Here is a 22,455-nt window from a genome sequence, read left to right as displayed (position 1 = left end):
ATGCGCTGTGCATAGGAAACACTTGGTTAAAACCCCCTTAAGAGGGTGTGTCGTCCAGGTGCAAAGAGCCAGCATCTTGTCTGTGCCAAAGAACCAGACAGAATTATCTACGTTGGACTGAGGGGGAGAAAATCGCTGGCTCTGAGATTAAGCAGTAGCAGACGTGTTTGTTAAAGAGGCAACATCAAGTTAACGATGGTTTTCTACCCAGGCAGAAAGCACGAGGTGCTGGGGGAGAGAGAGATGGACGCAACTATCTACAGATCTGCTCTCTGCCTTGCGAGGTCTCCTACAGGACAGTTCATTCCACATCTCCTCGTAGCAGCAGCGACTCAGGCCCATCTCCCGCTCGAGGCGAAGCTCCGGCTGAATGAGAAGTTGACCTCAGAGTTCTTGTATTTGCCCCAGGCTCCAAACGGCACAACAATGGCAGTGCTGTTATCTTCCGTTCCATACTGTATGGCCTGAGGGAGAGATTGCAAAAGGCACAAAGCTTTAGCCCTTCACCCTGTTCGGCTGTATTCTTTCAACTACAAATTGATGCAGGCAATCTGGAGTTTTGAAATCCCAACAAAATCAGGGATGGGGGAAAAACTGTGACCTGCCCAATGTTGCTGGAATACAATTCCCATCACCCCAATCATTGGCCGTGTTGCCTGGGGCTGATGGGAACTGGTGTCCACAAGAATCTATTCCCCAGATAATTCAAATTCAAGGGAAGTCCCACCCCCAAAATTGTGGCCACATTATGGCCTCCCATTCCAAGCAGCTCCCCAAATGTCAGGCACAAAAGCCATTGGACCTCTTTGCCTGTGGTTTGGCAGGCTTTGCCTACAGTGAAGGGCTTACCCTGCCTTCAAATTTTATCCACTTCTGTCAAAAGAGGAAATGTATGCATATATACACACAAGTTTCTTGATTTCCCAATTGTGATTTAAGAGCAGGAGAGAAATAAAATGGACTTCGATGGATCAGTCAAACTGGACAATCCATAAAGTACCTTGTGCTGAGGTGGCCTGTTTTACAAACTACTAAAATCAGGATCTGAACCTAATTATTAGGACCACACTTTATGGAAACTGAAGTCTGTGACTATTAATACGAACGGATTGATAAGGTGTTGACTACAAAAGCTACCACCAATTTCACTCACTCTGCACATTTCTGCATACTGGACCCTTTTAGAAGTCTGTGAATTTCAACATGGGGCAATAGCATCACACAGGGTAGAGTGGGAGGAGAGAGAATAGCCCACAGAAGTTTTTAACACGGGGTGGGTACTGTTTAATAACAATCATCATAATGGTTAAAAAATAATAATAATACAATTTTGTTCATCATCATCTGGATGCACCTCATTGTATACCTGGCTTAACACAGCTGCAGTTCCTGCAACCTCTGACCATTGGCAATGCTGGCTGGGCTGATGGGAGCTGGAGTCCAACAGCATCCAAGGGAACCCCACATCAGTTACTCATAAGTTATGCTACCAAAATGTTGGGAACAGTGATATTCAGATTTTGGGGGGAAATAAAATAATGCAGACAGTCACGTATGGATTATTTTTTGGATTTCAGCTGACTAGATATGGTAGAAAACACATCCGCTGACTGTCTGCATTGTTCGAAATTAGTATCTGCTTGGTTTGAGTAAGAGAACAGTTTGCAGCAGCAGTTCGGTTGACTTTTTCAGCATTTGCTTTTCGAAAGCAACTCTTTATACCCGACAGAGGGAAGTGAAGCAAGAATATGGGTCCCTGCTATTCTTGAGCAAGGGCACAACTGAAAGGAAAGTGCTGCATCTCAGCTACACCAGCAACTTAGCTGTTGAAGCAATTAGCTGCACCAGCAATTAGCTGTTGAAGACAATAAAATCTAATGGGAAATTTTCCTTGCAGGAACACAACCGCCATATACTTTTAACAAACTGTGCTCGTCTCATCACTAGTTTGTAGGTTGTTGTTCCACCAAAAAAAGAATCAAGCGGACTTAACTGGCTTTGCTCAAAACTGGTCGGTGGTGGTGTCTTCTGTGTTGGAAAGGCAGAAACGCCTACCTGCTCGGTAACAAGGTGAGCTGCTTCCGTGGGGTCGTGACACTGGCTAACAAAGTCACAGATTTCTTGGCTGTTCACCATGAAGTTGATGCCGTCTGTGGTAAGGACCAGGAAGCTGTCGCTCGCATGGTGCAACTGAAATGACACGCCACACAAACAAAAGTATGCCAAATGCCCAGATTTCAGTAGTGATACAAACGTAAACATACCTATTCCACAAGTGAGAGCTGCAACCAAGAGCTGCAGTGCGGCGTGGTCCTCTTCAGGGTTCCATCAGCCCCCCCCCTCCCTTCTATGAACCTCAATTTCATTACCCTTCCCTCTAGTTTTATATTACCCCCTCCTCCTCCCCCCAAAAAACACATTTTGCATTCTGTGGCCAACCATGTTCAGTCTTTGTAGGGCTATTTCGTTTTGGGATGGGGGCATCTAGTATATTTTTTATACTACCGCAAAATTTTGAGCTTCCTTCTCAGTGGCCCCAGTACGCTACAATCCTGCCAGCCCTCACCTGGCTGAGATAACCATTAGAGGGAGGGCAATCTTTTTTTCTCTCTCTGTCTCACCCTCATTAACCCTTTAAGGCAAAGTGAGTAATACTGGCAAGGAACAGATGTCAGTAGTGGCTCTCCAGCTCCCTCTCAAAGCCAGCTGGGCCTCAAGGGAAGAAAAAAAATTCCGAGATGCAGAGGTAAATATCCAAAAATGCATCTCCCTGGCACTTGGCAATCAGCAAAAGTGGCTTCATTGTCGACTTCGGTGGCGACGCCATAGCGGGTGGTCGGGGCTGATTCGGCTGCGAGGCGCCCGATCCATCCCGGGGGTTAGGAGCCCCGCAACCGCAAAGCGGGGCTCCGGTTGGGGTGCGGGAAGAGCGTCCCGCACCCTGGGCTCCCCGGCTGCGCCCACGGAGGCTCCGAACCCTTCCCTTGCCCCCCCTGTAAAGGGGGAGTGGGGGGTGAAGGGACAACGGAGCCGGGCTTACGGGGATATGCCCCAACCGGGATGTAAATGCGGCGACAAAGCCGCGGTGAGCGTCTTAGTTCTACCTTTGAAGAATGGAGCCAAAGGAAACCCGGTGGTCGTGAGTAACTAATTTGACCAGAAATCGAGCTTTTGGAACGATCCGGGGGGAAGGAGAAAGGCAGCCTGCCTTCTTCCCTTCGAGTTAAAGACAGCTAACCAATTTGAGCAACTGCTGATACAGGACTGCTACAATGTGCTTTAAATTGATACATGAGACTGGCAAACTTTTTTCTTGGGAAGTAAATTAGTGGAAAATATCTCCATTTAAAGTTGCGGTATCTGCGCTCCAGTTTAGGAAAATGGCGATGAACACGAGAGGCAGAGAGTAGAAATTGATACCCACTTCCTCCCCCTCTACCAGTATGCTGGGCTTCGTCCTTGAAACTGGTACTGAACTCTGGACTAACGGACGAACAGAGGCTCACTGCTTTGAAGGTGGAACTGCTGTACAGGAAAGTCAAAGTCTTGTGTGGGGGTCTGAAAGAGAACCAATTGCCCACAGAGGAGGCTTTTAAAACTTTTAACACTTTGGAAGAAAGTCTTGCCAAAGAGCTGAGAGGATGTCTGGGAAGATGGAGGAAATGAGTGAGCTACTTCGGAAGAAGAAACTCGCCTTTTGGGGGTGGCAGTCCCAAGGCGACGGTAAGATTTGTTATATCCAGTCCCCGAGGTGTGAGCTCGGGGGCCAGGGACAGAGAATTATGGTTTTTACAAGAAGAAAAGGAATGCTACAAGAACCGGAGAAGCTGAGAGACGACGAGATGGACATCCTGGAGCTCGTGGGCAAGGAGAGTTTTGGACTGTGCCTGGGATCTGTGGACGCTTGGAGAGGGAAGACACAGGGAAATTCAGTGTTGATGCCACCAGGAGAAGAATAATGGACAGAGGGGTGTGGGGTGAAACACTAAGTAAAATTTGAAGCAGCCTGTCATGGAATTTCGAAATCGGAGGGTGAATACTGTCAACAATCTTTCTGTTTTATTTTTTGTTTGAATATGAAAGGAGATATTTGAGTTACTATGTTATTAGCAGCAGTTTAAAGGATAGAAGAGATAGATATGATATAAATGATTGGTGAAGATTTTAATGGAAGAAGAATTATGATGAGATATTATTACGAGGATGTATTGTTAGTTTAAATGTTGAATATATAATTGTGTGTAATTATATAATTGAATTTGAATTTCAGGAGAAATGGTTATAAAATAGATTAAGGATATGAACTCGAAGGAGAAAAGGGCAGGGGAAGTCAATGGTCAAGATATGGAAATAGAAATTTTCTTTTTAAAGAAAAGATGCAACAAGAAAACTTGACACTGTTGTATTTGTTTTATCAATGTATTCGTTTTGTACTTGTTAATTGTAGGTGTGGGTGTGGGTATATGTTGTTATAAGAAAAAGGTCAATAAATTCTTATAAAAAAAAAAAGTGGCTTCATTGCCACGTGCATTCTGTATGCTATCCAATGCACACGTGCTCTTTCAGCATGCTTTGTTGGAGAAAAAAAAAGGCAGGGACCCCACTCCCCCCCAGTTCCAAATACTGTATAGACCAGGCCATAGCAGGTTCAGCCTGGGTACCACAGTCTGAAAGAGCAGTGGTAGTGGAAAACAATTCTAAGGAATGGCAGCAGCGCCAGCTATTTATTGCCACGCCATCTTTACAAGAAAAGGAGGCTGGGATGTAGAAAAGGAAGATGCTCAGCCTCTTACCTGAACTCGTTTTGTCTCCGGTCTGCTATGACACCGTGTTTCTTGAGGTCCAAATCTCCTATGCTGCGGGTCATTGCAAGTCTGCCGTTTCACGTGGGGCTGTCCCAGGCTGTTCCAGACTATGAAACCACCGGTTTTTTAATTCTTCGCATGCGCACACCACAAATAAAAGTAGGAAAGGAAGAGAGGATGGATGGTTCACTATGGTCGTACATAACAAGCAATTAGCACGACTGATTTATGCAAGTGACGCACCCACAGCTTGGCTGTGTGAAAGAGCTATTTGCCCCACAGCCGCTCGTTTTCATTCCTTAGCAGCTTTACAAGGGATACCAATTTTACATCTACACCCCCACCCCCGGAAAAAAATCAACCCCACTCCAGCCCAAGTACCTTTCCTTCTCATCCTTCCTTTCCGGAGTGTGGTCGATGGTCAGTTTCATGGCTTTCCCCTTGCGACACAGAAGGGCGCGGCTGTCTCCAACACTGGCCACCACCAGCTCGATCCCATCGCGCAACAAGGCCACCGTCGCCGTGGTCCCGGCGGTTCAGCAAGGTGGCTACAAAACGGCATGCAAGGAGAGGCGGTCAAGGCCTGAGCACCACGCACGAAGCTGCCACTCAGCTTAAAAAAAAACTTTAACCACCCGTAAAGAGTCGCTGCTGTATAGCTAAAGCTACAAAGGCAGGAAACAAGCAACGTTGGGGGCATGCACACGAAGCAGTAACATTTTGACAACAAGACTCCATGCAGTGGGGAGAAAATGTGGCATGTTGGTGCTTGGGCTGGGTGAAGTCTGTAGCGAGTTCTCGTCTATCCTCGTTACTAGTAAGTGCAGCTAAAGAGCCTTAAACAAATGCCCCCCCTTAAATACACAGTAGCTTTCTGAATAAAATAATAATTTATTATTTATACCCCACCCATCTGGCTGAGTTTCCCCAGCCACTCTGGGCGGCTTCCAACAAAGTATTAAAATACAATAATCCATCAAACATTAAAAGCTTCCCTAAACAGGGCTTGCCTTCAAATGTCTTCTAAAAGTCTGGTAGTTGTTCTCTTTGACATCTGGTGGGAGGGCATTCCACAGGGCGGGTGCCACTACTATTGAGAAGGCCCCCTGCCTGGTTCCCTGTAACTTGGCTTCTCGCAGCGAGGGAACCGCCAGAAGGCCCTCGGCGCTGGACCTCAGTGTCCGGGTAGATCGATGGGGGTGGAGATGCTCCTTCAGATATACTGGGCCGAGGCCGTTTAGGGCTTTAAAGGTCAGCACCAACACTTTGAATTGTGCTCGGAAACGTACTGGGAGCCAATGTAGGTCTTTCAAGACCGGTGTTATGTGGTCTCGGCGGCCGCTCCCAATCACCAGTCTAGCTGCCGTAGTTTAATTAAACTGGCATGTGCTTCTACGGGCTGCTGCAGTTCTACGAGTAGTGGGAAAGTCTTCCTCCTTACTCCCAGGTGCTCAGTAGCAAAGCTGGATCAGTTTCCTTTTGGGGTACAGATGCAGGAGAACTAAGCCAGTATGAAAGGTATGAGAGGCCTTTCAGGGAAGGGAAGGGGATCAGGCCAGGTCAGTGTTCGAAATTCACCAGGCGCATTTTCGCACCTGGATATCTGCCACTACCCATTCTATTTTATCAGAATGAATTTCAGGGACCATAAAGTCATACTAAAAATAGGACTTTCAAGCCACCTGGCCCCAAAATGGCAGCCGTCCATTCCGTTGGGCGAGTGTGACCCTGGTTTAAGGAGCCATATGCTGCCCAGCTATAGACCTGAGTTCCTAACACTGGCGCCAGGTCCTGAGTTATGCCTATTTTTGCCCCTGAACTGAAACGCCAAGAGAATCTACAGCCATCTTTTAATAAGGGGGAGAGGAGAGTTATTGGTTTGTTTATTTTTGTTCTTGTTTTTAATCACATACTTAAAAGTGTTTTTATACTGTATTTCTTTGTTGTGAACCACCCAGAGACCTAGGGATGAAAGGGCGGCATGGAAATTTAATAAAGTAAAATAATAATAAAGACGAACTGAACACCTGAGGGGCGGGGGTGGGGGTGGGGAACAGAAATGCATCAAGCCTCGTTGTGAAATGGAAGCACCACAGAATGGAGACAAAAGGACAGCAACGGAAGAGGAATCTAAAACTAGGCAATACTGTCATGAATTAAAACAGGTATTCTTACTGCAAAGAGCTCATTGACCAGCTGTTGAAAAACTGCCCTTGTAAGGTATCCCAACAATTTTTGATGGAATAACCCCCCCCCCCCTTTTCCTCCCATCTCTTCTTGGATGTTTTGCAGCATTAGGAAATGTATTTCTTTTCTTGCATTCACACCCCACCTTTCCTCCAAAGAGCTCAAGGCGACATACGTGGCTTCTCTTCCTCCCCGTTTTATCCCCACAAGAACCCTGTGAGGTAGGTCAGGCTGAAAAATGAGTGACTGGCCTGAGGTCACCCAGGGAGCTTAATAGACGAGTGGGGATTTGAGCCCTGGGTGGAATCTAGACACATATAAAAATGCTTTTTTATAAAAAATATTTTAAAATTGAAAAATATATTGAATTTGCCATAAGCTCACCATCACCATGTGGTGTCAAATTTGTATAATGCGAATAAAATGCACTTTAAACATTGCATTTGCAGCTGCGTAGCCATGTCCCCTGGTCTCACGCCTTAAGTCCAACTCTCTAACCACAGAAAGCTGAATGCGGCCATGACATTATAGCACATTCAGCCTGGTATTATTTGTGTTTTGGAAGTACACCTCGCGGACTTGGGTGTGCGTCTTACTTCCAGGTGTGCCTGTATAACACCCATGCACACTCCAAAGCAGGTGCTGAGTAAGGAGAGGGTGGGAAAGGAAAAGCAATACACATGAAATGCAGAGGGGCAAACCACACTTTTTTTTAGCATTGCTCGTAAGATACCTGTTTTAAGTAGCAATATGAATAAGCACAGCAAGGCGTAAAAGGTTGAGCTAGTTTTTGCCTCCTTTCCCAACTCCCCTCTAAATTTTGAAGGCCAGGTCTGGAGGCCACCTCTAGTTCCCACCCCACCTCCCTCGCCCCAGTTCAATTCCTTGCTTTTCGAACTGCAACGCCACTTCAGGAAGACTATTTAGGGTGCTTCTAGATGGGGGTTTAATACGACAAATGGGCCATCGAGTACAGGGAGGGATGTTTGCAACAGGCCTAAAAAAAAACTTGTTGGATTTCCCTGAAAAAAGGCCAAATCCAGATTAAATTGGGGGGGGGGGAGGTTGCAGGCTGGGCTGGCAGCTGTCTGATGGCAATGACGTCCGGCGAATGCTGTGGAAAACCTCATGAATCAGAGCACCCATCCCATAATGAACCCCTGTCTGGAATCACCCCGAGACATCAGATACAAATGTACAGTGGCAGGACATCTTGACTCAGTGGGTTTGTTTTTCCGCCGTTGGAAAGCACAAATGCCAGAGTAGTTTCAGACTTCATTTGGGATGGTAATTATCAGGCATTGCTAATTTTTTTAAAATATAGTTTTACGCCCATAAAATTAAGGAAAGGTAAGTTGCACATTTTTGGATGTGCATCTGTAACCAAACGTTACCTTACCAGCACTGCTCTAAAAGGCAACGCATTCCCTGAAACCCCAGAGTAAGAGGTTGGCGTGATCTTGCCACCCAAAAACAGAAAACAGGCACAGCTTTGCTTCTCTTGCACAGTGTTAAGAGCCTGACAACGTTGCTTTTGGGGGGTGAGCAGTCTACAGCCCTTTTCCAAATACCACACTGATATTTGTGTGTATGCACACATCCAATGAGTGGTCTGAGGGTGTTGTAAGCGAATCCCAGGGTCATAACTAAAAGCACTCAGGAGTGATCGCACAGTAACTTCCTAGGTAGCCTCTGCAAAAGGAGTTAAAGTAATTGACCTCTTATATTGTTGGATAGGTAGATCCTAAAAGCCTGAGCTACTCAGCACTAAGAAATAACACAGTCAGACCTCAATTTAATGATCTCTCCACTTCCTAAATCAGGCGTGCCCAAACTTTTTCAAAGAGGGCTGGATTTGATGAAGTGAACATGAGTGAGGCTGACCAAAGTTGTTTACCTTTTTTAGGATTGACGTTATAGAGCTTTGGGGGGGGGGATTTTGCCACAGGGGCGGGATTCAATCGACCAGAGGGCCAGATTAGGCCTCCGAAACGAACTTTGGACACACCTGTCCTAAATGAATAGTGAAACTTTGTTGAAGCTCTGTGGGGTTTTTTTTTGTTCCTAGGCTTTGCTTCCAGCTTCCAGGAGTACCATGCCGAGTTGTGGGTGCCACATTTTAAGGCGGACATTGACAAACTGCCCGGAGGACAGTGATCAAAACAATGAGTGGACTAAGCTGTGTACACACCATACTTTGAAAGCACATTCATTCCCTCAAAGAATTCTGGGCACTGTGGTTTGGCAAGGGTTGCTGGGAACTAACTCCGCGTGTGGAAAACTACAGCACCCAGAATTCTTTGAGGGAAATTAACACGTTTTGAATGTGCTTTAAAAGTATAATGTATATAATGGGAGGGACCATTAGGATCAGATGATGCCAGACCACAACTCCCATCATGCCTAACCATTAGCCATGTTTCCTGGGATGAACGAGAATTGGAGTCCGACATCACTGATGGCCACAGATTGCCCACCTCTGTCTAAATGCCACAAGCTGGGCAATATACTCATATCAACTGAAGTTTGTACAGAAGTCCTTTCCAAGCTCCACTGAAAATAAAATAAAAAATGCAAATAGGTGGATTTGTTCCGCAAGCGGTATTGCAGTTCCAAAATCAAGGAATCACACTATTCATAAAGTCACTAGCAGTTTGCCACTGTTTATTCCAAAGGTATCTAGCAGCATAAAAACTCATTGGCTCAGAACACAAGTTAATTAACTTATTTTAAAACAAAACAAAAATCTGTTTGCTTCCTAGACAGCTACAGAAATTACATTACTACAGAAATATTATCATCTAAAATCTTTCAAGAGGTATCTTAACACTCACTGGGCACCTTTTAGAGCATGTCGTCACAACTAATGTGACAAAGTGGTTGTGGGAACCTTCCGCTGGTCCCGGCTAGGAACCCGCCGGACTCCTTCACCTGGGACCACATTAAGTAGATCTCTCTTTCCACTGAAGCCCAGCATAGAGTCCCGGGCCTCCAGTTCTAGAGCTGTTGGTCAGGTACAGTGTCTGCCATAAATAACATGTACACAGAGGCAAATAGGAAATTCACCCAGGAATTTTGCTCAAAGTAAAGAGAGGAAACCTGCAACACTTGGGATGATCAGAGCTGCAAAAGAGTGAAAGCATTCCCTCTTAACTCAAGGGCTCTGCTTAGAAAGGTTATGGGGGATATACTATTGCATCCAATTTTATTACGCATCTGTCTCTGATAGCAACCACGGCTTGGCTACTAAGCCAATCCATCTGCACACCTTCTGCTGTTCAAACATTCGACGAGGGATTATGAAGTTTGGAATTACACAGCTCTAAAAAGGCATTTAAAAGGAACATTTTATAAAGTCCCCAAAGGAGGCTGGCCAAATAAGCGGCTTTATTAGTTGCACTGTGCACATCCGACCTGTGCAAATATAATCAATCACCAGGGAGGGGGGGGGAATACTGGGGTGGGTTTGTTTTTCGGGAAGTTTTTCGGCTTCTGGTTTTTAACTGAGTAAAACCCACTTACGCAATTGCCTAGCTGTTATTTGTCCAAAAGTCCCAACCATTTGCATTAGGCAAAAATGGATACTTTTAAAGGGCGCTGCGGCTACTGTGCTCCAACCAATTTTAACATTAAAAGACCACCATCTCCAGTAGCCTGTAAGTACAATTCCCTGGGAATTTAGTTGCACAGCCACACTAAGGTGGGTAGGAAACATGCAAGGCATAATTCCTGTTCACTTCAGAGCAATGGCCTGGTAGATATTGTAGCAAATGCATCCAAGTTTGGTGTCACAATTAGAGATTTGAACATAGAAACAGGCATGTTTCTGCAGCTCTTTCACTTCTTCAGTGTTGCAGGTTAACATATTAAAGAATTTAAAAATCATGGTTTTGATTGGCAACTTCTTAAGACCAGGAAACAAAAATTACACCACACCTTTCTTTATTACTAACTATACTGTCATTGCTAAATCAACATTATAAAACAAGACTCTGAGACTACCCAAATAGCACATTAACTACAAGTCTGATTGTAATAAAGCATCTGTAAATTGATGGCCCAGGAACATATTTTAAACTTCTGATAGTGTGGGGCAGGTAGGCATAGTCTGAATGAAACTGCTTGCGAGGTGCAATTAGGCCCCGTGGGCCAGAGGTTCACCATCACTGATGTATAGGCAGCAATAAAACTGCTAGTACATTTGCAAAGCTAAGCAGGGTCCGGTATGGTTTCAAACTGGATGAGAGACCACGAGTTGAGATTCCTGCATTGCAAGGGGTTGGCCTCAGTGTCCCTTCCGACTCTACAATTCCATGATCGTAGCCATGCAGCCCCAATCCCAAGCATACTTTCTCATAAGCAAGTAACGTTGGGTTCAAAGGGCTTGAGTCTCAAACAGAATATGGGCAGAATTGTAGGCTAGATCTGTAGAAGTGTCCTTGCTGGCTATGCAATATGTCCTCCATCCAAGAGACACATACAACTAAAGATGGAACCGACCCAAATGTGAAAGACAGGATACTAAGCTAAACAAATGCTTTCATTAAGATTGCTTATAGTAATATACACGAGACAAAAATTGCTGTCGTTTAGTATATTTTTGCATCAAGAAGTATCTATTTAATTTGGTGAGCAATAATAATTAACCCATGTAAAACTAAACGATACATTAGCAAGAGAACGAGATTAGGCACTGGGCTGGCAGGCATGTTATATTTTAGGAGAAAGAAGAATGCAAAGAGCCACCAAGGATGAAGCTGTATTGGAACATCAGACCTAAGGTTTATCTTAGTATTTTCTTATAAGCCCGCAGTCTCTCTCCAGGGTGTCAGACAGGAGTCTTCCCCATCCTCACAGGAAAAGCCAGGGACTGCTACATGTAAACATGTGTTCTACCATCAAGCTAGATGTTGTGTTTGGGATGGTTATTAAAAGATGATAGAAAAGCGCATTGGCGTGTGTGCTTCTTTTCATCTTAGAACCAAGCAAGTAATCTACAGCCTGAGCCATAACATGAGGCCAACAACATTGCAGGCCCGTCTCCACTGAATTTAAAAACCTGAGTAAAGTTGGAAAGCACCTTGCATTTAACACAGAATTGGCATCCCATCAGTCCAACCGCTTTTATGAGAAGGTACTGGAAATCAGTGGCCCTTGATTTTAAGTAAGATCATAGCCTAGCCTTAAATTGCTTAGGCAGGAAAGTCCATGCCGATGACGTTAGCCAACATTACCTCCCTGTTATGTGGAGGTTGGTGCATCAACACAGAGATTTTTTATCTGGTGGCAACTAATGGAAATACTTTTTTGTTCACAGGAACCTTCTAGATCCCAGTCATTTTAGCTCAACAGCTCAACGTACCTTTTCAAAACTTAAGTCCCGCTGAGTTACACAGAAACTCATGTATAGTCTCGCGGTGTAAAATCAGTTGTGGACAAATCTGCTTGAAGGTAACATTTCAAATTATTTTCTTTTAACATTATTTTAAGCAGCACAGGCTTATGAAGTCATGCTAACCTTGTAAAAACAGGCAAGTCCTTCTGTATTTTACTTGGCGTTTTCTCTCTACAACTGCTAGCCTTAACGTTCAACAGAAAAACAGTGGTTGCCACATGAATTTCTTTTTCTCCTGTCTTTCTTCTACGACTGAACGGAAACAAGCTTCTTACTTACCATCCGCAGACAAATGAGCATGCCTGGCATATGCTTTGTCTATTTCTAAAAACGCTTTCATCAATACCAATTCCATGTTCTGCTCCTCAGTGAGAAAGCCTCTGGAATAAACAAGGAAGGGAGTCTTGAAATTATCCCCAAGGAAGCTCCAATCCAAGAAACCCTCTAACATCAGCTACTGGGATAGAGGCGGTAGTTTCAAACACACCAGTATCATCCCACTGGCCTTCTCATGGGTAGGCGATTGGCGTCATCTTATACAGCTGGAGGGAATCTTGTAGACCAGCCTTCACCAATCAGCTGTCCTTCAGACGTTTGGGACAGCTTCCTTCAGCAGAGCTGGAAGGCCTATGGGGGCAGGTATCAGGTTCAATCCCTGGCATCTCCATGTAGGGCTGGGAGAGACAAGTATACCTGAAACCCTGAAGAGCCACTGCTAGCCAGTGAAAATGATGCAGAGCAACACAGACCAATGTATAAGGCAGCTTCCTCTGTTCCTATGAGGACACCAGGTTGGTGAAGTTGGTCATAGGCCATCTAGCCTATGACATTGTTTGCTTTTATGTTGTGTATATTTTTGTGTTTTTATGCTGTTAACTGCCCTGTGATCCTTGGATGAAGGGCAGAGTATATGTTTAATCAATATATATAAATAAATAGCTAGCTCTACTGTCTGCTCACTGGAGGAAATCCAGAGCTAGTCCACCCCAGTAGATGGCTGTCCAGCCTTTGTCTGAAGACCTCATACAAGGTTTTAACCTTTAAAGCCATATATGGCCTAGGACCCTTGTACTTATGGGACTGCCTCTTCTGGTATGCCCCACAGAGGACCTTACGGTCCGCAAATAATAATGCAGGTCCCGGGCCTCAAGGAGGTTAAACTGGCCTCAACAAGGGCCAGGGCCTTTTCGGCTTTGGCCCAACTCTATCACAGGAGACCAGGGCCCTGCGGGACTTGACATCCTTCTGCAGGGCCTGCAAGACAGAGCTGTTCTGCCTGGCCTTCGGTCCAGGTCCAGTTTGACCCCCCCTCTATGGGACCCTGTAAGTTACCTCTTTGGCCCTTTTATTGGCTCATGTGGGACCAACATGGATAGCTGGCCCTGATGAATACTTGAGGTTCCCGACATTCTGTTGTGGAGACTGTAACCTTGGTTTAATAATAATTATTATTATTATTATTATTATTATTATTATTATTATTATTATTATTACTAATTGAATTTATATACCACCCTATACCCGGGGGTCTCAGGGCAGTTCACAGAATAAAATCAAGATATAAAACCACAAAATACATAATAAAAACAACAACCCAATAATGCCCCCCCAAAAAGAGCCATATTTTAAAAGGCCATAGGATGTAAATCAGATCAACCAAAGGCCTGGTTAAAAAGGAATGTTTTTGCCTGGCGCCTAAAGGTGTATAATGAAGGCGCCAGGCGAACTTCCCTGGGGGGAGCATTCCACAGACAGGGAGCCACTGCGGAGAAGGCCCTGTTCTTGCTTTAAGGTGCCATTGGGTGCCTAGCTTATATACATCGAGATGTTTCTCCTCCTCAACTGTGCAATATCCTCCACCCCACCCCCACGCTGCTATTAAAAAGAACCCCAAGGAGAATTCATGTACTCACTGGATGAATCCCTGCATGTGCTTATGGCAGAAGTCAGCTACCGCCACCCCGCCGTGCCCATCGTAAACGGCAAAATACAGGACCTCGTCGGTCAGCTGGGCATAATCAAAGCGGTCTTCGTTTTCCTTCCGCTTCCCAATGTGGCTGGCGCAGCCCACCTTGGACAGGCTGACCTTGGGGATGGGCTTCCCATATTTTATGCTCGGCGGGAGGAGGATGGGCTCATCGATGCGGTTGTCCCAGATCCCGAAGGAGTCCCACGTGGCCGGGCGGCCGCTGCCGTCCAAGTCGAAGCGAGACGTTCGGCGTACGCTGGTGGAGCTCAGGCAGACAGCCGCCGCCCGTTTGTCGTCTTGCAACAGGCGAGATGTCAGCAGGGCTCTCCTCCTCGCCTGGCGGCCTCCGTTTCTAACCAGATTAATTAGAGCAGCAGTGGACATAACTTGGGATCCGCAGGTGTTGGGGCGGAGAACAGAACCGTGGGAAGCGGGCTTCGGAATATCCCCAAAATAAAGAGATCTGGTCTAGGGAGGGGAAACAAAAAAGAAAGTTTGCAAATTGACGCTTTCTACGGAGTTAGGACGTATTAGCAGCTGGGGGGAAGTGCAACACCTGGGGGTTGTCTAGTCCAATCCCACACAGCCCCCTACCCAACTTGAAACAACACTGGACCCCACTTAGCTTTGCAAATGTGCTAGCAAGTTTTCTTGCTGCACCAAGTCGGTCCTGTGACTCAGCAACCCAGTTTTAAGACTCCTGCGTGCCAGACATGTCTTTCCTTTCTTTTCAATCAAAGCTGAATGAAAGCAAAGCGAACTCATTTCAGTGTACCCTATCATATGTCAACTCCCAGCTAATGAAATGCATGTTCGCTCTTGTGAGTTTTGATAGTCAAATGCACAACAGGCATGAGCCGGTCACAGCTGAGCACTTTTCATTCTCATTTGATGTTTAACTCACATTCACCAAAAACAAATCAGAGTGCAAACGCTCAGCATTTGCACTGAAATAAGGCTCCGTTCACATCGACAACATTGAACCTATACAGTGGGCGCTTGGGTTGCAAACGTGATCCGTGCAGGAGATGTTGCTGAACGCCAACTACAAGAATCGGCTCCGTTATAAGAATTTAAAGGTCAATTATAAAAAAATTAAATGTTCACAACTGTATATATAAACCACATGTCTGAAACTCCATAGAAAAGGTCCTGAACAAACTGACCTCAAGTATTTCTCTGAAAGGTCAAAGTGGGAAACCTCCCCATTGTCTCTTTCCTCACAAATCCTGTCTTAAGGGCACAGTCAAGATACGAACAGGGTGTGAGCTGTTGTATGAATTTTAAGGTATTTTATTTATATATAATAATTGTTATTCATGTACTAAAACAAACAAGGCCACATGTCTGGAAAACAGCACAGGAAGACAGGCCTCACTCCCATTTTTGACTCCCAACTGATCAAGTATTTCTTTGTCTCAGGAAACAAAAGGGGGGTTGCCTCTCTAGCTACTCAGCAGCCCTCTGCCTGAGTGATAATCTCTGGCATCCTGATACCTGAGTGCCAGACAAAAGGGTGTGATTAACTTGGCTGGGAAATAGGGAAATGTAAATATCTTTTGTTTCACTTGATGGGTTTTTGGTGGAGGGCAAGAGGAGACATGGGGGCAGGGTCCATGATGCTCAGATCACTGCTACCAGACCCTCCCAATTTGTGATGTAATTCTAATGTATGGAGGGGTGGTCTTGAGCTGGAGGGGGGCAATTTCAAAAGTCTATATAGGAGCTTGTGCGCCTTTGTTAGGGGTCTTTTTGCTTGCAAAACACCCTGCTGCAGCAGTTTCTAATAAAGGGCTATCGCCTTGCTTTGGGAGATTCTGTATCATCTCTATTTATTCATAAGTGCTCCTGAGAGGAGGGGAGCCCTACTAAGGCTCTCCCCCGGGTTCGTGGACTGCCTTCTGGGGTTGAACCTAATTTTTATAACAACTTATATCAGCTCCCTGGAATAAAAAGTGGCCTATATAAACATATCAATTTTAAAATGAAGTTGCTCCATCTTAGAAACTTTCACTGGGGGGGCTATGCCTTCCTGGAGGAGCACATTTGCCTATCTGCTGCTTAAAAGGTAAAGGGACCCCTGACCATTAGGTCCAGTCGTGTCCGACTCTGGGGTTGCGGCGCTCATCTCACTCTTTAGGCCGAGGGAGCCGGCGTTTGTCCACAGACAGCTTCCGGGTCTAAGCCGCTTTCTGGCGAACCAGAGCAGCGCACGGAAACGCCATTTACCTTCCCACCGGAGCGGTTCCTATTTATCTACTTGCACTTTGACGTGCTTTCGAACTGCTAGGTGGGCAGGAGCTGGGACCGAGTTTAACCCACAGCTCCACCTGGGTCCCATCTGCTGCTTGTTGTTGTTGTTCAGTCGTGTCCAACTCAGGAAGGAAAGACACAACGATCAGGAATCAGTAGCAGAGGAGAAATAGTCAAACAACCGTACAGCTGCAGAAAGTGAATATTACTTGGGGAGGGGGAGGTTTTACTGAGTCCCAGAAGCTCACCAATGTGATCAGTCAATACAAAAAAAAATCACAATTATACCTTTAAGTGTTCTGACCTATTTCAAGAGGAAGCTGATCCTACCACTGGGGATTTTGGTGGAATTTTCCACCTACTGCTCAGAAGAATGTTTCAGCAAAGGTGTGCAAACACCCAGCAGTGCCTGAAGGGTTAAAACAGGTTCAGCGGAAGTTTTTTCACACAAGCTGAGGTGGGAAGATTACAGTATAGGGGAATGACCTTGCTTCATGCAGAAGTGCTGCCAAAAGATACAAAGCATTGCTTATGTAATACATTCTTTGAAACCAGGAAATTTCTACAGTGCGGAAATTTGGTTCACTCCCTCGAGCTTCAAACAAACAAACAAACAAACCTCAGTGACTAGGAGCAGCCTTTTCTCAATCCTGGGGCCCCAAATGTTGGGAGGACTACAACTCCCATCATCCCTGACTGCTGGTCCTGCTAGCTAGGAATGATGGGAGTTGTAGTCCAACAACCTCGGGGGGGGGGCTCAAAGCTGAGAAAAGGCTGGAGTACAGTGTGTATAAATGTGTGGGAAATTGAATTCTGCAAGCTATCCACAGCTTTAAGCCCCAAGTTAAGAACATACTCCCATGTAAAGCTGAGCAACTCATGCACTTCTAAGGATTTACCTGGCTGTCACTGCTGCAGGGTCTTGATTCAAGGCCAGCCAAACAATAGGATGCCTTGCACAGGGTTTATGGGCTGGGCAAGTCACAATTGCCTATGTGATGCTTGCAAGGGTGTATTTGTTCAAAGTCAAACCTGTACAAAGCAGTCACTAACACATCTAATGCTGTCTTGTGGGTACTTTATTTTCTCAGCCCTGCAATGGGAACAGGATTAGTGCATTCAGTGCCAACAGGCAACAAGAGATTACAATCCACTTAAGAAGGCGGGAGGAATTTTATTCACTTTGCATTAAAAGGCGAATCTACCTTATTGATACTTTCTGAAATATGCCAACTGAAACGCAGAATGTCCTGGGTTCAAATTCCCATTCCAGCTCACTCAGTGACTTTTGGTTAGTTCCTCTCTTGCAGCCTAACCTACCTTTGAAGTTGTTGGCAAGGATCAAATGGGGTTGGGGTGGAGAGGAGAGACCAGGTATACCGCTTTGAGTGTTTGGACATAACTTTAATTTGTTTGGATTCCTATACAAGCCGCCTTTCGGTGACTTGCAGGTTATAAAAACACAAAACTCACCCCTAGGGTAATTTGCAAAACCATAAAAGTGCAATTTAAAAAAAAACACCACACTAAGACATCTAAGGAGGTTATAGCAGCAATAAAACCTTAAATCAGCACAGGAAAGTATAAATCAGGCATGTCCAACAGGTAGATCGTGATCTACCGGTAGATCACTGGACGTCTGTGGTAGATCATCCGTAGATCAGTGGCTCCCCCCAAAGAAGCTAAAAAACTTTAGCTTCCCTAAAAAAAATCTCAACATCTTTGCCCTGCACCCCTAAAATGACATGAACCACCAAAAACAGGGCTTTCCTCCCTAAAAAAAGCTCAACATTGCTTTCCTCTTCCCTAAAGAAGCTCAACTTTTATGTGAACCCCCCAAAACAGGGCTTTCCTTCCTAAAAAAAAAAGCTCAACAACTTTGACTGAACCCCACAAAAGGGGGTAGATCACTGCCAGTTTTTAACTCTGTGAGTAGATCACAGTCTCTTGGAAGTTGGCCACCCCTGGTATAAATGTAAAAATGCAGCGAAAGGATTTAAAAAGTAGAAGTTAATTACCAAACAAATAAAATACCAAGTAAAAATAATTGGGGGGGGGGGAAGCGGGGAATCCTCAAGGTCTTATTAAATGACATAAAGATAGGAGCAAAGAGTTTGAAAAGCATGGAGCCACCATAGAAAAAAGACCGCCCTGTCTAATACTACTTTCAACCAGGGTCTCAAAGGTCAATCCAGAACACTTTGGAATGGCAATGGACAAAGGGAGAAATCCACTTTCCCGCCCACAGCAAATTACTGCTTTGAGTGTTGGGATGCCCTACACAAGATGTCTCAAGCAAAGCAAAGATTCAGAGCTTATTCCAGTTTTTAGTGGGCCCTTAAATAAACGCGGGTGGCGCTGTAGGTTAAACCACAGAGCCTAGGGCTTGCCGATCAGAAGGTTGGCAGTTCGAATCCCCGCGACGGGGTGAGCTCCTGTTGTTGCTCGGTCCCTGCTCCTGCCAACCTAGCAGTTCAAAAGCACGTCAAAGTGCAAGTAGATAAATAGGTACCGCTCCGGCGGGAAGGTAAACGGCATTTCTGTGCGCTGCTCTGGTTCACCAGAAGCGGCTTTGTCATTCTGGCCACATGACCCGGAAGCTGTACACCGGCTCCCTCGGCCAATAAAGCGAGATGAGCGCCGCAACCCCAGAGTCGTCCACGACTGGACCTAATGGTCAGGGGTCCCTTTACCTTTACCTAAATAAAATGCAGTGGCGGGGGGGGGGGCAACATATTCCCTGAGAGGGCTGGCATCACTACTATTATCCCTCCCGGGCCATTCCCAGGCTTCCTTTGAGCATGGTTCACAAAGCTGCCCAGGAAGAAGGGGCATGGCTAATGGGAGCAACTTGACCTTCTCTTTCGAACTAGTAACAGATTTAGAAGAAAGCAGATCAACAGGCTACAAGGAAGAGCGACTCCAGGGGTCTTAGGGGAGAGATATTGGAGAGGGGGTCCTAACTGAGGCGGGCACAACTCCTGACGTCAGCGCAGGGGTGTATCTCTGCTTTCCATCTCTGCAAAAGGAATCAGACTTGGAAGGAACCCCCGAGGGTCATGTAGTCCAAAACCCAATGCAGGCACCTCAACACGCGGTCGCCCATCCAATTTGAACCCATCCCCTGGATCGAGGTTAAGTTTTGCAAATGTGCAAGCCATTTTTAAAATTATTTTTTTGCTGCACCACCAGGAGGGCACCACGGGCGTATCGGTTCCGTCACGCAACTTGGAAAATTTTCTCTTCCACCAGAGCGAGGACACCGCCTCCTTGCGTGTAAAGAGAGAAGGCAAGAGAGAGAGAGAGAAAGAAAGCCGAGCCAGGCCTCTCCTCCCTTCCCCCTGCGGACTGAGGCGTTCTTCCAGCGGCTTCAGCTGCGTTCCAAATTGGAATCCGCGTTCCAAATTGGAACGCCCCGGGCTCGCGTTCTAGAACCCGGCGGTTCCCAACATTCGCCGCCGCTGTTGTGCAGCTCCGTCCACCAACCAGCCCAGCCTGCCTTCCTGGCAGGCAAGCGCCATTTGCACCGCAGCCAGCCGAGAGCGCTGGAGAAAGCTGCTGCTGCCGCCACCGGCTTCCTTCCAGGCGATTATTCTAGAAACAGGAACCCTCGTGTGCACCGAACATCGCCTTCAGAAGAAACGCAACTGTGAACTCGAGACCCGGAGGGAAGGGCCGCCCCGCGTTCCACCTCGTGCGTTTCTACTGCAGTTGGAGCGGGGGTGGGGGGATACTTGTGTGTGTTTTTTTAATAATAAAAAACCCGTTGCCACATGTTTTCCCTGGAGAGAAGCCAGCAAGAAGCATAAGTCCGTTTTCTTGCTTTAAGGCAAGCGCAACGGAGCAGCCTGCGGGTTTAAAGGCGCAACAAACGAACTGGGAATGATGTGTCTTAAAAAACAACAACAACAACCAGGAAGGAGAGGAATGTAAGGTGAAGGACTGGATCACACGTCTCTAAATGGCAAGCTACCCGCTACAGTTAAGAATTTAAACTAGTGGCCCAGGTGAGGGGGTGGGAATGAGCAGATAAAATTTATGGGGATCTATAAACAGTTATTACTCGTGACAACTAAAATGGAACGTCCAGGTTCAAAGGCAATGTATGATGCATCGCCCTGCCAAGCAGCTGCCATGGAAACCAGCAGCCGGAGTAGCTGAATCAGGTACCCGGTTCAAATTTCGTACTCACGGGGTGACTTTAGGCAAAGGCACTCTCCCGACCTCAGCTCTCTATGAATAATAATAATGACTTACCTCACAGGGTTTTTGTGGGAACTGCATTGAGGAGGGGGGCTGGACTAGATGACCCTGGGGGGTCCCTTACAGCTCTGTGATTCAAAGGGGCCCTGAACACTTGCAAATGCTATATAATTAAAAATAATTGTATTTTTTGCAACTGAAGGATACAGAATATTAGTCTGACAGGGTCGTCCTAGGTACTTTAAAACTGGACCATCGAGGAACGCTCCACATTTTTAGGCGGCAACATCTGTAGCCGTCGAGTGATACAGTCCTAAGCACATTTGCTTGTGATATACTCTGCACGGCTCAGTGTGTTCAGCCAGGCTCTTTTCCACAAGCAAGTACTGTATTCAAATTCGGGCCGCAAGCAGTTCGCTGCAGCCTCTCCATACCCCATCGACTACAGGGGTGAGTAATCTGCACACATGCAATTTGGGACAACCCTGGAGAAAAAGGGTAGAGGCTTGCAAGCCAAACCTGTCAACCGAGCGCGCAACAAAACCCAGAAATTAAGGGAAGTGGGGAAACCCATCCTCTTCCTTAGCAGGGCGTGTCCACATCAAAAACTGAGCACCAAGAGGACGCCTCGGTGGAAAGCCCTGGAAAGATGCATAGCATAGGGGACGAACAGCGGCTTGGAAACGTTCCTTCTGCGCGCCAACGCGAGGAGGCGGCGGCGGCAAAGGAGGATTGCAACCTTCTAGCCGTCTCCCGTAGCTTCCTGTGAAGCACAAGCAATGCAAGAAAGATGAATGGGAAGCAAGCTTGCAGGCAGCTGGCGAAGGCGCGAGCTTTCTCTTGTTACCTGGCAAGGCTTGCCCTCGAGGAGATGCGTAGCAAGGCGGCCGGTGCTGCCTCTCCCGCTGGACTAGAGCACTCCACCCCGTGCAAAGAGGAGGAGGAAGAAGAAAAGCAGCGGCAACCAGCAGTCTCCCCGGCGAATTCTCCAAATATTTCCCTGCGCGCAATGGCCGTGCGTAAAAGGCGAGAAACTCGATCCGGCGGGGAGTGTGACAGCTCTGCTGCCCTATCGAGGCAGGGCCCAGCCCGCCTCCCGGAGCCAATCGGAGCCGCGGAGCCGAGCGAGCCTCCTTCCTTCCCTCCCTTTGACGGCCAAATTCGCCTCGGAGTGGGCGGGCTCCTTTGGTTGAGGCCCGGGGGCGCGTGATGCAACGCGGCAAAATGACACATGTCCTCCCCGCCCTCTGCACAGGCCAATAGTAGCAGAGCTTACATTTGCGCGCTGGGCGGTTTTCTCCCTCTTTCCTGATATTTATTTGCATGACACTTGGGAGGGGTGCGAGGTGGGGTGGAGGGTTAAAGCGCGCGCTTGCAAATCCTGGCCAGAAGCCGGCTATGCAAACGGCTTGCTTTGGGCTAGAAACGTTCCCCCGTGCGAGCATCGCAGAAGTGGCAAGCCTGCTGAGCAGCAGGACAGGGGGAAATAGCAGCCCAAGCGGGGGGCCGCGTCGCGTTTTGATCCGCAGGATAATTGGCAAGCTTTTCCTTTACGGATCTGTTGCAACTATTTGACATAAGGTTGCTGTGTGATCCTTCGGTGACGCGTTTGATCTGGAAGTGTATAAAAAACAACAACATTG

General features: G+C 46.6%; 1 protein-coding gene across 1 annotated transcript; it reads right to left on the bottom strand.

The window, feature by feature from the left end:
- Window positions 1-112: 112 nt before the first annotated feature.
- PPM1K (protein phosphatase, Mg2+/Mn2+ dependent 1K) lies at window positions 113-21,957 on the bottom strand. The gene is given in 10 exon segments (XM_033160615.1): window positions 113-464; window positions 2,056-2,190; window positions 4,794-4,816; window positions 4,819-4,882; window positions 4,884-4,937; window positions 5,168-5,341; window positions 5,343-5,353; window positions 12,667-12,767; window positions 14,301-14,824; window positions 21,660-21,957. Coding segments are annotated over 9 exon segments (1,134 nt in total). The 5' UTR covers window positions 14,741-14,824; window positions 21,660-21,957; the 3' UTR covers window positions 113-332.
- Window positions 21,958-22,455: the final 498 nt, after the last annotated feature.

The sequence above is a fragment of the Lacerta agilis genome, chromosome 9 (assembly GCF_009819535.1).
Source record: "Lacerta agilis isolate rLacAgi1 chromosome 9, rLacAgi1.pri, whole genome shotgun sequence".
NCBI classification, from domain to species: Eukaryota; Metazoa; Chordata; class Lepidosauria; order Squamata; family Lacertidae; genus Lacerta; species Lacerta agilis.
Note: the sequence above shows the minus strand (reverse complement) of the source record. Positions and strands in the feature narration are given on the sequence as shown.